This window comes from Mytilus edulis, chromosome 7 (genome assembly GCF_963676685.1).
Source record: "Mytilus edulis chromosome 7, xbMytEdul2.2, whole genome shotgun sequence".
NCBI lineage: Eukaryota > Metazoa > Mollusca > Bivalvia > Mytilida > Mytilidae > Mytilus > Mytilus edulis.
In genome coordinates, this window is record NC_092350.1 from 46,815,854 (window position 1) to 46,832,759 (window position 16,906).

General features: G+C 31.0%; 1 protein-coding gene and 1 long non-coding RNA gene across 3 annotated transcripts in view; both read right to left on the bottom strand.

Annotated features, from left to right (window-relative positions):
* LOC139481629 (uncharacterized) overlaps positions 1 to 16,906 on the bottom strand; it is a 117,704-nt gene that overhangs the window by 1,214 nt on the left and 99,584 nt on the right. The window lies entirely within an intron of this gene.
* On the bottom strand, positions 2,156 to 13,733 carry LOC139481625 (adenosine deaminase 2-like). 2 transcript variants are annotated; one of them, XR_011654650.1, is made up of 10 exons: positions 13,379 to 13,733; positions 11,132 to 11,281; positions 10,394 to 10,460; positions 9,728 to 9,938; positions 8,262 to 8,389; positions 6,840 to 7,045; positions 5,623 to 5,780; positions 4,129 to 4,331; positions 2,617 to 2,926; positions 2,156 to 2,437 (listed from the first exon to the last, which is right to left on the bottom strand). XR_011654650.1 is itself a non-coding variant. In XM_071265060.1 (9 exons), exons 1-9 carry the CDS (start codon positions 13,701 to 13,703, stop codon positions 2,776 to 2,778), a joined length of 1,599 nt encoding a protein of 532 aa, XP_071121161.1. In that variant the 5' UTR covers positions 13,704 to 13,733; the 3' UTR covers positions 2,377 to 2,775. The 2 variants fall into 2 exon arrangements, 1 of the variants encoding a protein (XP_071121161.1); XM_071265060.1 differs by having other exon boundaries at positions 2,377 to 2,926.

A 16,906-nucleotide genomic window follows, 5' to 3' on the forward strand; every position in this document is an offset into this window, starting at 1 on the left:
TCCAGTGACCTTGGCAACCATCCAAGATGGCCACCATGGCTAAAAATAGAACATAGGGGTAAAATGCAGTTTTTGACATATCTCAAAAACCAAAGCATTTAGAGCAAATCTGACATGGGGTAAAATTGTTTATCAGGTCAAGATCTGTCTGCTCTAAAATTTTCAGATAAATCGGACAACCTGTTGTTAGGTTGCTGCCCCTGAATTGGTAATTTTAAGGAAATTTTGCTGTTTTTTGCTATTATCTTGAATATTAATATAGATAGAGATAAACTGTAAACAGCAATAATGTACAGCAAAGTAAGACCTAAAAATAAGTCAACATGACCAAAATGGTCAATTGACCCCTAAAGAGTTATTGCCCTTTATGGTGAATTTTTATCAATTTTCATAAAATTTGTAAAATTTAATAACATTTTTGGCTGTAACTACTGGGCCAAGTTCATTATAATAGAAAGAGATAATATTGTAAACAGCAAGAATGTTCAGTAAAGTATTAAAGTTCTACAAACACATCACCATCACCAAAACACAATTTTGTCATGAATCCATCTGTGTCCTTTGTTTAATATTCACATAGACCTAGGTGAGCGACAAAGGCTCTTTAGAACCTCTAGTTTAGTGTATTGCTATTATATATTTACATAATTATATTTTATACATATAAAATGGACAACAAAGAAAAGTGTGTTGCTTTTCTTTAGTATTGTCAAGTGTGTTTTAACTCCCTTTTTCTCATAAATCAGTGTAGCAATTACAACTTTTTTCATCATTTTTATTTTGATAACAGAACAAATTACATACAATACATACTAGTCATCATAGATAAAACATTTAAAAGGCATATTACAAACAATAAATATAAAATTTTAATATTAAAATCTTATATAAAAATAAGTCAGTAAAAGTTTAAATATAAAATGCAAAATATCAAATAGTTTTCTTTCACCCATGTCTGCATAACAAATCAGTATACAATAAGTTATTGCCTTGTTTTAGCATACCATAATTCTGGTTTTGTCACATCTTGGATATATTAGTCACAATATAATTGGGTTAACACTGTCACTATATAATTCTGTAGGGGTCTGTAGATTTCAAAAAGGCATTAAGGTGGTTGGCATCAGATAAGCAATTATCTTTTTTTTTTATATTTCTTTAAATCCTTGTTTAATTTTTACTTTGTATACAAAATTTGGTAGGAAAAGTTTCATGTGCCATAAATTGGTAATATGATAAGCATAACTGAACGCCTATAGATCCTAAAAAGGTCATATCCCCCTCAAGGTAGACTTTGATAAAAATTTACTTATTAAAAACTAAATGGGCCTAATCTGAAAATTAAGTATTCATTCTTCTGTTTCAATGTAAAATTGTACAAAATATACACTTTAAAAAAAAGTCTTCCTGCATTATTTACATACAATCTGGACACACAATCATAAATTAATCTTTTTAATTCATAAATTAATAAATATTCACAAAAATATTAGTATTTTAAAAGATGTAAACATGAAAATCATAAATCACAACAAAATAAAAACAATAAAACAAAATCCCAAACTACCTACTATACAAAACTTTTTTATACCCCAATAAAATTATATTAATCATTCATTAACAAATAAAAATTTCACAAACAAAATTAAATTCTAAACATTGCATTTTCAAATAGAAAAACAAACCATAAAGGTATTCACTCATGACACAAAAAGCAGAAAAACAGCTTTTATTGCTGTTCTTCATATCAAAGTGAGGCCTTTAACACAGAGCAAAAACTCTCACCTCACTTCAAGTAAAAGACAGCCACTAGCACTTTGTATTAAAAAAGATTCAACACATACTAAATAACAAAATATTATACCCGTTTTGCAAAATAATGTCTACAAATAATTTTATAATTGTCTAACTCTGGGACATTAGGTATTTATGTTTACTGCCCCCAACAACAGTAGAACTACATGTCAGGCAAACAGTTTACTGCACTATTAATTTCTAATGGATCCCTGTTATATAATTTTGTACTGTAGGTGTATGTTATGCACTGTGTGCAATAGTATATGTTGTACAAGGGATACCCTATGTATACATTTATGTTTCAGTATTGTTTCTAATTTGAAACTTGGGAGTCCCAAATATCTGTATCCATAGAAAAACTTTGTTGAACAATTAATAGCAGCAGCAAAATCAACAAAGACAAAACTATAATACACTTATACACTTATAAGGAACAGATTCAGATGGGGGAGGGAGGACCAGATGATTGACAGCCCCCCCCCCCCCTCTTTAAAAAAAAAAGAAAAAAAATTAAATGAAGTTTGTCCTGATAAGGTCTTCTCATTCATAATCATAATATGAGACCCCTCCCACCCTTATATCAAATCCTTAATCCTCACCTGCTTATCTTATAAGTGTAACATCCCTACCCATACAACACCTCCACGCAATGTAAATATAAAATATGTATCTCTTATCATTGAGAAAATATGTTTGTATTTTATTTATTTTTTCGTATGTTTGATTATTTTTGTATTAGTATTTCGTAAATGTCAGCTGATATCATTTCTGTATAGGAATTTACACCAATAAAATTATTTGAATTGATTTGATTGCAACATATATATTTTAGTTGACATTGAACTAGCCCTGTTAGCAGAAATAATATCAATAATTTAAAATCTCAACATAATCTATAATATCTTAGGTTGATTTTAGAATATCTTTCTGGAACTGAGTCTATTTCAAATTTATAAGAGACTCTCTTATACAAAACCATTAACCAAAAATCAAACTTGTATTGATACCATTTCTTTCCATGTGGTTATGGTACCAGTACGCTTCATTAATGTCTTCAATAAAGGTATCCCACTTGTATTTCCAAAGATTCATAGCATTGCTCCTCTCTTGTGGGGTCATGGCACTAAACCTGAAATTATTATTAAAAACAAATGCCATTAGCAGATCACATGAAAAAGAAATAACTAATTGCGCATCTTTTCAAAAATGGTTAAAATAAATGCACACAATAAGTTTTGAATTTACAGTAAGGAAAAGGTAGTCCTTGATATATGTTGGCTACTGAAACTGATACATGTGTATTTTATAAAGTTTAAAATATATTAAATTGTCCTTTAAGGAGGTTCCAGGGTTAAAATATTTTTTTTTTTTTTTTTTAATTTTAAATAAGTGCTAATTTTCATTGTTTAACGCAAGCGTACATTTTAGATAAATAAATTGAATGTAAACTACGGTTCCTTATTTGTGCATTGTGATTAAAAATTCCTATGTATCATTACTTTCATTTGTTTACAACTCTGTCTTGTATTTTTCTGGTGGTACTATTGCATTACATGACTGTATCATGTGTTTACATCAGTTTACCATAGAACTATCACATGGTTAGGTTTGAAATTCATGGTAAACCCTAGTTTTTAGTGCGTACCGTTTTAATTTATTGACATAACTGCACGACTTGATTCTCAATTGATAGTGGTAAGATAATTTATATACGTAGATATAGAAAACAACATTGGAGATTGAGTTGCAATGACAAAGTAGGTGCTTCACAATGCAAACATGTCTAAGTTGAAAGGGCCATAACTGTATCAAATTTCTATCGACAGAAACATCTAACCCTAATGCATATCTACATATTAGGACCTAACAATATACCAACTATAGCTGTAGACATAGAAAAACATATAGAAGTTGAAATGACAAAAAGGTGTTTGACAAGGCTTGATTTAAAAGGGACATAACTTTAACAAAATTCAACGGACAGAATCATCCAACCCACAGGAAAATCTACATATTAGGACCTACTGATATACCAAGTTAAGTATAATTATGATAAAACATGAAGGAGAAGTAATACAATGACAAATGAGGTGCTGGAGAGGGCAAAAAAATTAAATGGAAAAGGGCTTTCACAAAATATAATGGACCAAAACATCCTACCCACATGCACATCTGCATATCAGATATAACAGTGATTAATGTATATATAATCAAGTAAGAGATGGTTGGGTTTAGGATTTGCCAAGACAAGGTTGGTTCTGAAAAGAGACTAAAATTTCCAAGGGGTAAACATTTTTGACTAATTTAATGATTGAATTTTGATTGACTTACTGTAAGGAGTTTAATGCTAACTGCTTCAGGAATTTAAGATCAGCATCTTCACCAGCCATTCCCATAAAAGCCATGTAGAAGTCATATGACAGTCCACGGGCTCCCCATACAGATGGATCATCTGCACTTATAACTACTGGGTAACCCTCTGCTATCAAGCTTGCAGCTGGATGGTTTCTTAAATCATCTACTAACTTTAATACCTATTAATTCAGATAAAGAAAATTAATCATTATTATATTTTAATAAGATTATTGGATAAAAGAAAAATTCAAAAATGCAAGTTAAATCCATCATGACATGACTATGGTATGTGACACAGGCTTGGTTGCCCTAATACATCAACATACTACATTTGATTCAATAAAGTTTTGAAGTACAACAGTTATGCCCTGGACACTAATTAGGCAAGATTTTCTACCATAAGGGTCAAATATCAAAGTCAAGGTCACAGTGACCTAATTTTCATATGTGACATACCATCTTGCAATGATACATCCACATACTGATTTTGGTAAAATATTTTAAGATTTTTTTCCCAATATAATATGTATATAACAAGATGCTCCACAGGGCACAGCTTTATACTACTGCAGAGGTTGAACCCTGAACAGTTGGGGAAAGTATGGACACAACATGTAAGCTTGATACAGCTCTGAATTTGGATTGTGATTAAATATATAGTTGACACAACATAGGTTTCTGACACAGAATGAATGTGGTCTAAGAACTTAAACTTAAAAACTTTTAAATTTTAAATTGGACATTTACCTATTATGGTCCAATATCCAAAATCTAAATACATGGTTAGATTCATTCAGTATATCATAGAACCCCAATGCAAGAATTCAATTTTTGATGAAATCAAATAATGTTCAATTTTAGACCCTTTAGACCTCAATGTTGACCAATTTGATATTTTAAATATTAAAAATCTAAATACATGGTTAGATTCAGCATATTGAAGAACCCCATATTTTCAATTTTTGATGAAATCAAATCATGTTTAATTTGGACCCCGATTTGGACCAACTTGAAAACTGTGTCCATAATCAAAAATCTAAGTACATGTTTAGATTCAGCATATCAAAGAACACCAAGAATTCAATTTTTAAAAAAAAATCAAACTAAGTTTAATTTTGGACAACCTCAATGTCATACCAATATATAACCAAAAAAATTTCAATTTTTGAGGTCGTATAAAAAGGGAAGATGTGGTATGGTTGCCAATGAGACAACTATCAAACAGATTTGAAATAAGTGGATTTAAATAGCTTAATGTTACTGTACAGGCTCCAACAAATATCAAAACCATAACATATACTCAATTATTGGTGGATTAAGCTGATTACCAGTAGGGAACCACTGAACTTAGCAGAAAAACTGTCAATCTTTTTCAATAAAGATTAGAGTCAAGAGCACCTTGACATTAAAAGAGTTTGAAGTCAAAATCTCAGTCTATATTTGTTTTTTAGAGTACTAATATACACTAACCTGGTTAGATATAGGGTTCACTTCAATGGCAATTTGTTTCTGTTTTACTGCCTGTAGAACTTTTGGGTGTTTAGTCAGAGCATACCCATGACCAATTCTTGTTGTATTTAACAACACTGCATCAATCAGATTGTCATCAGTGGGTGTTCCTTCCCAATCTATTGAAAAAGGACATCAATTAAAAGATGGACAAAACATTTACATCTAAAATGATTACTATATATATAGCTAGCTTATAAAATTATCAGTGGGTGTTCCTTCCCAATCTATTGAAAAAGGACATCAATAAAAAGATGGACAAAAAATTTACATCTAAAATGATTACTATATATATAGCTAGCTTATAAAATTATCAGTGGGTGTTCCTTCCCAATCTATTGAAAAAGGACAAAAAAGATGGACAAAAAAATTACATCTAAAAATTAATTACTAGCTAGCTTATAAAATTATATGCTGGGACAACAACCCAACAGCACAAAAATGATTTTTGAAGCCAGGATTCACACTTTGATTTAAATGCAGAATGATCCAGAATGGATTTGATGGAAAACCCATGATGTTCTTAAAAATATAACATGGAGTTATTCAGATGTTTTGACATATATTTGTTTTAAGCATACTGTTATACTGTAGCTTACAGATAAAGTTCAGATTAATTGCCTTATAAAAAAAGTACATTTTTTTTCACAATATAATTTTTTTTCCCCAATATAATTATTTTTATTAGGCAATTAAACATGCAGGCATATATTTGATGGGCAGTGGGTTCAATTTTGTTCCAAATTTTACCAAAAGTGATTTATAATAAAAAGGAAAAAGGTCAATTTCATTTAGGAGTTGATTTCATCTGCATGTTTATAAAAGTACAATTTAAAAATAAGTATAAACAAAAATATGAAATATAACAAAAAGAAACGGCTAAAGTAAAAAGAGGTATTTTTGAGAAAAAAAAAATGATTTAATATTACCTGCAGTAAAATTCAAAGATATGAGAGTTTTTTAACACATAAATCAGCTTTTCTTGAGTTCAATTCATAGAAGATCAACTATTCAAACCCAAAATTAGGAATGTTGTTAAAAGAGTTAAGTGTCCTTCTATGCAGCTTCCAAAATATATTAAGAAATGTACTTTTTTATTAAATGAATTAAACATCATATTGTTAAAATCCCTTAAACATTGCATAATTATTGCATAGGACACAATTCAAATAACAAACCTGTTTCTCCAGCATGGAAAAAATAAGGCAATTTGATTGGTGGGTTCTGTTGTTTTGGATACAATAAAGGATCAATGTAGTACAATAAAGATTTCCCAGGATCCTCTTGTCCAACTAAGTCATAACCAGCAAAATATTCTGGAAAGTTGGTCTTAAGAGAAAGGGAAAGTTTAACATCTCCTAAAATGTCTGTTGGACTTTTAATCCTGAAAAAAAGTAAAAGCTTATAGTGAATTAAAGGAAATTTGAAGTTTCTAGTTATAATTTTGATGGTACATTCTGTATACACAATAACTTATTTTTTTGTCCACTTTTTTTTTTTTTGGAAAATCAATGCATTTGAATGGGGACATATGGTTGGACCCCCCCCCCTTTTGAAAATGGCTGGATCTCCCTGTGATCAGTCCCCACATTTAAACCTAGTTTAGAGCCTGTCTGTCTTCAACTGGATCTATTTTTCCAACATTTGAGACTAGAATTTAAATCCATGACCAGGTTTTTCTTTTATTTGTGATAAGAAAAACTCAATTGAACCTTGGGTTAAAATTAGAAGAAAAATAAGAATGTAAACTAGAGGCTCTAAAGAGTCTGTGTCGCTCACCTTGGTCTATGTGCATATCATAACAAAGGACACAGATGGATTCATGACAAAATTGTTTTTTGGTGATTGTGATGTGTTTGTAGATCTTCAACTAACTTTACTGTACATTCTTGCTGCTTACAACTATCTCTATCTATAATGAACCTATGAATCTATCCCAGTATTTAAATATTTTGTAAAAATTAACAAAATTTACAAAATTTATACAAATTGTTAAAAATTGACTATAAAGGGCAAATTAACTCCTTAAGAGGTCAACTGATCATTTTGTAATGCTGACTTATTTGTAGATCTTACATTGCTGAACACTATTGCTGTTTACAGTTTATCTCTATCTATAATAGTATTCAAGATAATAACCAAAAAAATGCAAAATTTCTTTAATTTCATCAATTCAGTGGCAGCAAGCTAACAACCAATTGTCCGATTCATCTGAAAATTTCAGAGCAGATAGATCTTCACTTGATAAACAATTTTACTCTGTCAGATTTGCTCTAAATGCTTTGGTTTCAGAGTTATAAGCCAAAATCTACATTTTACCCCTATGTTCTATTTTTAGCCATGGCGGCCATCTTGGTTAGTTGGCAGGTCACGGGACTCATTTTTAAACTAGATACCAAAATGATGATTATGGCCAAGTTTGGTTAAATTTGGCCCAGTAGTTTCATAGGAGAAGATTTTTGTAAAGGTTAACGACGACGACGACGGACAACAGACAACGGACGTCAAGTGATGAGAAAAGCTCACTTGGCCCTTTGGGCCAGGTCAGCTAAAAAAGGCAAATCTTAAATTCAAGGAAAGAATTGTTTTGATCTCACTACCTTATACTAGAGTATATATATTTTCCACCAGAAAAGTCTTTATGATCTCGTTTAAACTGGTTAAATACATCCTGGTAAATTTGCATTACAGTTGTCTTGTCGTATGTTCGTCCATTTAAATCATATACCTGAAATCAATAAAAAAAATCATGAGTTATCAGTATCAAATTGATAAACAGTGTATTGCTTCGAGAGAACTGTAAACAATATGTGTTTATGTTTACAGAAATCATAAATACATGTGCACATGTTACTGCTACCAAATGTAGAAACACAACAAATATATGGTTTCTTAAATTGTTTTCATTTTTGTCCTTGATGTATTGGGGTACAAAGGCATGAAGCATGCACAAGTTTGCAATTTAAGCTAAAAAATGTTTTGGGCATATTCCCACATATCTTCAAAAATTCTTTCAAATCTTTAAATTTGATCAAATCTAATTTATGAAATCTGACCTAGAAATGTGTTTTATATAGGAACGTTTCTCATTTGGTATTTCTATTCCATAGATTTCTTACATATAACATCACCAAGAAGTCATAAACAGTTACCTTTCATCAAGATATGAAATATCTCTAAATCATCTTGACTTATCATACAAATTTTGTTATTCACAAACTTGAGGGGGTTAAAAAAAAGGTTACCTTTCATTATAACAGTGAGGACCCTTAAGGGAGCTACCATTTTTAGAGGGGTGCTAGGATGAATCATCTTTTTTAGTTGTAATCTCTGTCCTTCTTTATAATTTTTCACTTTATTCAGACCTGCCATTCTTTTATTAGTTTATCCTGACCTATTTCTATTTTTTTTGGCAAAGTGTCTCATCCTTTCCTTTCACTCAAAACTCCTATGATCTCCTATCCTACCATTTTTTCAATTTATTGGGTCCTGTCTTGCTTTTATTAGTTTATCCTGACTTTTTTAAATAAATTGTCATCCTGCCTATTTTTTTTTTCAAAGTGTCTCATCCAGCCTTTCCTTTTACTCAAAACTCCTGTCCTGCCGGTTTTTTTCTTCAAATTTTATCCTTAAAAAACAAATGGTACCTCCTTTACACAACATTTCAAAGGTTTGGGTAAAATGATAAGGGTAATTATAACTGTTGGAGGCTGTACAGTGACCTATTATTTGTCTATCAACACCATCTGATCATGAACTTTGTGGATAGTTGTATTATTGGCATCCATACCACATATCTTTTTGTAGATATTTTCCTTAATATTGGTCAAAATGTATAATCAAAACTAACCAACCTCAGAGGGTTAGCCATGCATGCATGGCTACAGTTCATGTAACTTATTCATTGAAATTTCAGTATGAACTAAATAACAAGAAAAACCTTAGCCATGCATAAATGGCTTACCCTCCTTAATTGGGTTACATTTTAATCATATATTTCTTGTCAATTTTCTGGAATTAAAAATCAATCAAGATTCAAATAATAATAGGACACAACATTACATACCTGTGGCAAAAGTCCTCTTAATTCAATGTACTGGACATTATCTAATCTGAACTCATTCAAGGCTTCATAGAAATAGTCCTTAAAGACAGGAAGATAGTTGACCATACCATTGGCAACATCAAAACAATGTAAAAATTGTGCCCATACAGCATCTATGGTTGGATATGTCTTCACTGGGTCATCTACTACTAAGGACATACTATTATACAACCTGGTGTGAAAATATATAACAATTACCATAATTACAGTATCATAAAAAAAGTATTTTTGCCAAATCTTGGGAATCTTGGGTTTCAGTTTATCCATTTATATTGCAATTAAAAATTTGACTGCTAACCCCAACTTTTCTTTCATTCTCTTTTTATTACATATAGTTTATAAAGCTATATTTGAAAATCTTATAAAATCCTTGTTATTTTTTAAAGTTTTTGAAAGAAAAAATATTACATGTATGACAAATCTAGAAAGAATCATTTTCAGCCAAATTTTCAATGGCTCATATCTCGAATACAAGCACATGGACCCTTGATTTCTTTCTCTTTTTTTTTATTTCCTTTATTCATATATGACATAAATTAATAACAGTCTTATAAAAGTTTGTTATTTTGAACAGAGTATTGAACATCCTTAAGTAAAAATCATGAGAACATGTTAATTACAACTCACATCTGATCAAACTTGGATGCATCTCCTGAAACTTGTCTTTGTTGACTAACTAACATCCATGGACACCCTACAAAATAAAATTTGTATCATTAATTAATATTTACTATATCTATTATTTTACTTCCTGCTCGATTCACTATTTAAATGGTGCAAATTAGAAAGACAATTTCAAATATAGTACTTCTGAATTTGTCATGTGTTAGTTAAAGAACTGAATACCTCTATTTATAGTTACATTGGAGTTTTGAAAATGTATAAAATTAAGCACATTTTGTAAGGAAATGCTTCATTCTAAAATGTGTGCGATGATAAACTCTTTGAATATAATGGTAAACCGTATAAAACTACAAATAAAGACGTAAATTTACATTTTATTATGTTAAACACAAGAAAATACAAATTAAAAAAAGCTTCAAATCTTCATCTGCACATAGTTGTTGCAAAATTTTAGTGAAGGTTTCAACATTTCTTTGCATAACCTTCAATGACATATTTTGTAAGAATCAGTAGAAACTTTTAAACTGTGTTTTCATCAATCATTAGTGATCCTCCTGGAAGAGGAGGGGCAGCAGTGAGTGACTTTCTACCTCATTGTTGAGGACACTCAAGATGAATAGCAGCAATAAGAAAAGTTTGTACAGTATTTCATTTATTGATGATTTATGAACTTGAGGGTCTTATCACATTTCTCTAATTCTACAAGGTTATAATGAAGTTCTATAAAATTGATATACAAACCTGGGTTTTGTGGTGGGTTAGCAAAGAAATGAAACTTAATGCTAGATTTGTTGACATCTTGGCACATGTAACAGTTTGGACGGTATGTAACATTCTTCACAATCCACCAAATATCAGTCAAGGAAATGTCATGAAGATGTAAAGCGCCACCTGGAATAAATAAAATTTGTTATCATGGATATGATGAATGAAAATTATATAAAGAAGACAGGTACAAGTTTAGGTAGTACTCTGGATTCATTCATTCTAGGGTACCAATTTTTGTTGATTGTGGAAAACTTCAAATTTTGTAGTTTGCTGAAGTCGATCTGCACACAAGTCTATAAGAAATTTGTCATTCGTTGAACATTTAATTTTGTGGTCCACCTCTACGGATGAAATCCATGGAAATTGGTATACAACGAAAAATAATGAAATCACAGTATGATCTTGCAACATAACAAAATCAGGTTTCCATGAATACTTTTAATATGTTTTATGTAGATGCTATAAAGATCTCCTTACTTTGTACATAGTCAGTTGTTGCAACACTGAAAACAGATAATGATGATAATTACTAAATGTATGATACATACATGACAGAGATGTCAAGAGGATATTAAGTGGAATCTGTAACATAATATGTGGATACATGTTGCCATGGATACCTAAAATCTGTTATAGAGATGTTCTGAAGATGTAAGACAACTCTCACCACATGGCTACAGTTCAGGTAACTTATTCATTGAAATTTCAGTATGAACAAAAAAAATCTTAGCCATGCATAAATGGCTTACCCTCCTTAATTGGGTTACGCTTTCATCATATATTTCTTGTCAATTTTCTGTATATATATGTTTTAGAATGTCATAAATCAAATATGAGAATTTGAGTCAAATTGGTGAACAAGAAATTTACAGCTAATCCCTTTAAACATTAGTTTAAATATTCATTTAAAGTGGATTTTATCAGTGTCTGACCATTACCAGGCCTCAGTATTACAAATGTATTAATGCCATGAGTATATCTTTTTCAATCTCTGAATTACATTTGTCGTTTTAAAAAAAAAAATTGACAAAGTTGTAGTTTGACATAATCAATCACTTATCATGCTTATAGTTACATGGTTCAAAGCACACTTATTCCATCACTTGCACCCTCTGTCATTTAATATATGTATTTTTATGTTACTAAGTCATATAATAGTCATTCAAAAATAAGTGGAAGAAATATAAGATTAGTACTTGCACTTTGTATATGTTCTATATACATGTATATTAATGAATCATAAACCCCATGATTAATTCAGACCTTGAATTCATGATTCATTAAATTTAAAAATAACAACAACAAGTCTGCTGAATTATTGGAATCATGCATCTGCATGTAGTGTTAGTTATTCTGATAATTTGCATATATTTTTCTTGCTTAATAAAAAATTGAAAAAAATCTATTTGCTTAGGGGACGACCATTTGATAATTTGTGTGTTTGGAGGGGGGGGGGGGGGGGGGGGGGGCAGGAGGATTTGTTTTTGTTCATATGTACGTATATATAATATGGGCTAAAAAAACTGTCATATTCAGAATAAATCTTCTGTCACATAAAGTGGATAACAATTTCTATGTACCATGTGTACTGACCATGACCATGGTGACATGTAATTGTACTACATGTTTAAGTACTTTCATAGTGGGCTTTGTTATCTGTAATATTCTATATACTAAGTACATGATATACACTACATTGCACTACTAGAGATAAGACTGTTCAAAGTTTAAAACTAAGTCCAAAATTCAGATCATGATCAGGATGATTAAAAAAAAAGATTATCTTTATTAAAATTTTTAAACATATTTTTCAATTTGATTGAAAATATACCATTTGCAAAAAATATATAATAGTTTATTGTAATGAATACATGGAATATATATATGCAAAAAAAATGTATAACAGTTTATTATAATAAATAAGAATTGTTTAAGTAGTAAGTTTGATGGAAGTTTCATTTGAAATTAGAGCTTTAACTATCTAAATATGTTTTCTTCAGCATGTTCAATTCTCCAAGGATTGGATGTGCAACCACAACAGGGGAGGTAATTTGAGCAATTACTTCACATTTTGTAATAAATCAAATCTTAATCTTTCTGTTTACATACACATGTTAATCTTATACTGTAAATATCCTGGTAGGAAATTATCTTTGTACACAATAAGGAAACATTTATAAAAAATACATGTGATCATATAATTAATCAATATAAACTAACCTTTTGGCATTTTTTGTAAAATTTTGAATACACTGCTTTTCTCTATAATTGGCTTTCCCTTGAAGAAATGCATACTTGGAGGAAAAGGGGCACCATTCCTAGACGCATTTATTTCTGCATACTTCAAACGCATAAGAGCTGCATTAGCTTTTTCCTCTTTAGCAGTCAATGTTAAATTTCCTCCAATTTTCAATTTCTCCTCAGCATCAAGAAAAGATTGTCTTGTCTTTAGATATGTTTCTTTTGAAAACTGAAGAGGTGAGGATTTAATGCATGTTAAAAAGAAATAAAATGCCAAAATACAAATTGATGCTTTCGTTTCCATTTTGTTATTGTCTATGAACCCAACAGGTGCGATGCTATTTATAAATAAATCTATAGTCTGTTTCGATGTGAAAACGAAAGTAGGTTATTGACCGACATCGACTGAATTGTTTCCGTTTCCTTACATTGTATCAGTGAATGATCTTTATCTAAACAAGTTCAGTAAAGTAGCATGATAAACCATAGATAGATAATCAATTGTACAATCAATTGTTATTTTTCCTGTACATATATAATGATCAAGAGATTGGTAACTTTTAAAAATTTAAAAAAAAGAACCGCTATACCGTACTTATATATAGTCTTAATTTTGTAAAATACTTTTGACTTAGGCAGCAACCATTTGATTTTCTGGTGCCGGGTGGGGGGAAGGGGGGGGGGCTATGGATTTATTTTTGGAAAAATTGAAAAGAAAAAAAATGTTTTCTACTTAAAAAAAAATATGGATTGTTTTTTGTCCAGAAAAAAAACAGAAGAAAACTCGGTTTAAACTTTTGCACAGACAAGTGCCTGTATGTCGGTATATCAATGATATTTTGGTATGTAGGGGGAAAAAATCGGAGTGACAAGTTCATGTGAGCCGGTATATCAATAAAATCTTATTATAATTAAATGTCTAACTTTATTTATAAGAAAAGTAGTTTTATAATTATTGAAACTGTTAAAATTTGTCAATTAAGAAATCAAGCATCTTGATAATGTCAGATTCAGATAATTATTTGTTTGAATCAGAGTGATCCTTTACAAAGAAGGATTTATCACTCCCTAAGACAAGATACTTGTATCTACGTTGGCCATTCTTTTTTTATGAAACAAAACAATACCAACTCTTTCAGTTTGTGTGGAATACTTGTGTAAAGTGTAGAAAAAGTCAAATGTTTTAATACTATTGCCATGCAGATGAAAGAGAGTTAGATTGTATGCATGCACTCTAAAAAATCTTTGGATTTTTTTAGTATCCACATCTGATTCACGCCTCCACAGAATATGCAGTTTCACAATAACTCTGAAGCCCTGCTTTGATTGCTGATAAAATAGATGTTAATACTCGGACTCAGTCTCTTGAACAGAATTTTAATGTGCGTATTGTTATGCGTTTACTTTTCTACATTGGTTAGAGGTATAGAGGTAGGGTTGAGATCTCACAAACATGTTTAACCCCGCCGCATTTTTGCGCCTGTCCCAAGTCAGGAGCCTCCGTCCTTTGTTAGTCTTGTATTATTATAATTTTAGTTTCTCATGTACAATTTGGAAATTAGTATGGCGTTCATTATCACTGGACTAGTATATATTTGTTTAGAGGCCAGCTGAAGGACGCCTCCGGGTGCGGGAATTTCTCGCTACATTGAAGACCTGTTGGTGACCCTCTGCTGTTGTTTTTTATTTGGTCGGGTTGTTGTCTCTTTGACACATTCCCCATTTCCATTCTCAATTTTAATAATTTAGAAAGAGATTTCGTGGAGCACTTGGAAGACCCAGCAATATACCGTTGTTTGTAAGGACACTTATGTAGTTTAGGTATCCAATATTATACAGTGATTGAAGATCCAGTTATTCATCTTTGGTTGAAATTCCAAAGGAACATATAGAACAGACCTATGATTATCCAGGATTTCCTCTTTCGTAATTATCGTGAGGGTATATGTTGAGTTTCCAAGTGAATTGTCAATTCCTAATTCGTTTATCAAGCAGTTAATGTAATGAAAGTTTATTCACAAAAACGATGTTGTTTGGGGCTTTATCTGCGGGGACAACAACATATTTGTCATGGAGTTAGGATAAGTGTTTTGCAACATTTGGGTCTTTAAAGATTGACGTAGCATGGGCATTTATAGACCCATTCAGTTTCTTAATTCTAATTTGTATCAACAACCTCACTGTCTTAATTCATTCAGTTTAGGTTACATTAGGTTACTACGACACAGTATAATATATATATATAAGATAGAGTTAGAGGAGGGTATAAGGTCTCTATACGGCAATGCTAGGCGGTGTTGTTGTAGAGGTTAAAAATAAAAAGTACAGGTTCCAGCCCCGCTCAGCTTAGAAGTTACGAATCAGATCTACTCTAACATCGTTAGGTTGGTTTTCTAGGTACTTTATATAACATATGTTGTGTACAAGTTATCATTTTGTACAAATTATAATTTGTACAAAAATATTGTACAAATTATCATTTGTACAAAAGTATTGTACAAATTATCATTTGTATTTTGACTTTGTACAAATTGTAATTTGTACAAAAAGTGCCTGTACAAATTACAAATTGTACAATATTTGACGAAACTTCACTTATAACTTGTACACTAATTTATAATATGGATTTTGGTGAAAAAAGAATTGATACACACCACCATAGAATTGTTATTAAATAACCACACCTTATTCACAAAGTTCAAAAATAGTTCTTTATCATTCGTTCGAGCCGGTAAGTTAATTATGGCATGGGAATAGTTATCAAAGGTAACAGGATTATAATTTAGTACGCCAGACGCACGTTTCGTCTATACATAAGACTCATCAGTGACGCTCATATCAAAACATTAATAAAGCAAAACAAGTTCAAAGTTGAAGAGCATTGAGGGTTCGAAATTTCCAAAACGTTGTGCCAAATACGACAAAGGTAATCTATGCTTGGGATGAGAACATCCTTAGGTCAACAAAATTGCATCTTTTGACTTTCACATTTAAATCTTCCTAAACACTTTTCAACGTCTAATTACTTTGGGGGAATTGCTTTAATAAGTTGCCAAAGCTATATATCCCAGGTATTATCATTTACACTCTTTTTGTTATTTACGCACTTGATGTTCTAGTAACAGTGTTAAAATGCATGGCCGGCATTTTTTTTTATTAAAAGGAGAAATTTGTCCAGCAGGGAAAGCTACATGCCTGAAGAACAGTCATGTGTACACCAATGGCAAGCATAATGGGCTTATAGTTTGATTGAGTATGAAATGACATTGAAACACCAATCATTCTTGCCAGGAATCGTGCGCTGTTTGGACAATCTGAGGCGTTATTGTTGGATCTGGAGATTTTGGGTATTAAATTGGAAAAGCTGTATGAATTTATACAGGATATCTAGATGTCGAAAAGTTAAATTGAAGCTCTGAGAGACACGAATTTTTATTCACTGCAAAGGTTCCTGAGCTTCAAATTGCGCGATGTGAAGTAGTTAAACAGCTTTTTTAAAACAGGTTA

Coding starts and splice junctions, on each gene's coding strand:
- LOC139481625 (XM_071265060.1), bottom strand. CDS start 13,703: ATGGAAACGAAAGCATCAATTTGTATTTTGGCATTTTATTTCTTTTTA. Junction 10,461..11,131: donor TAACCCACCACAAAACCCAG/GTTTGTATATCA, acceptor TTTATTTTGTAG/GGTGTCCATGGATGTTAGTT. Junction 8,390..9,727: donor TAAGAGGACTTTTGCCACAG/GTATGTAATGTT, acceptor TATTGATTTCAG/GTATATGATTTAAATGGACG.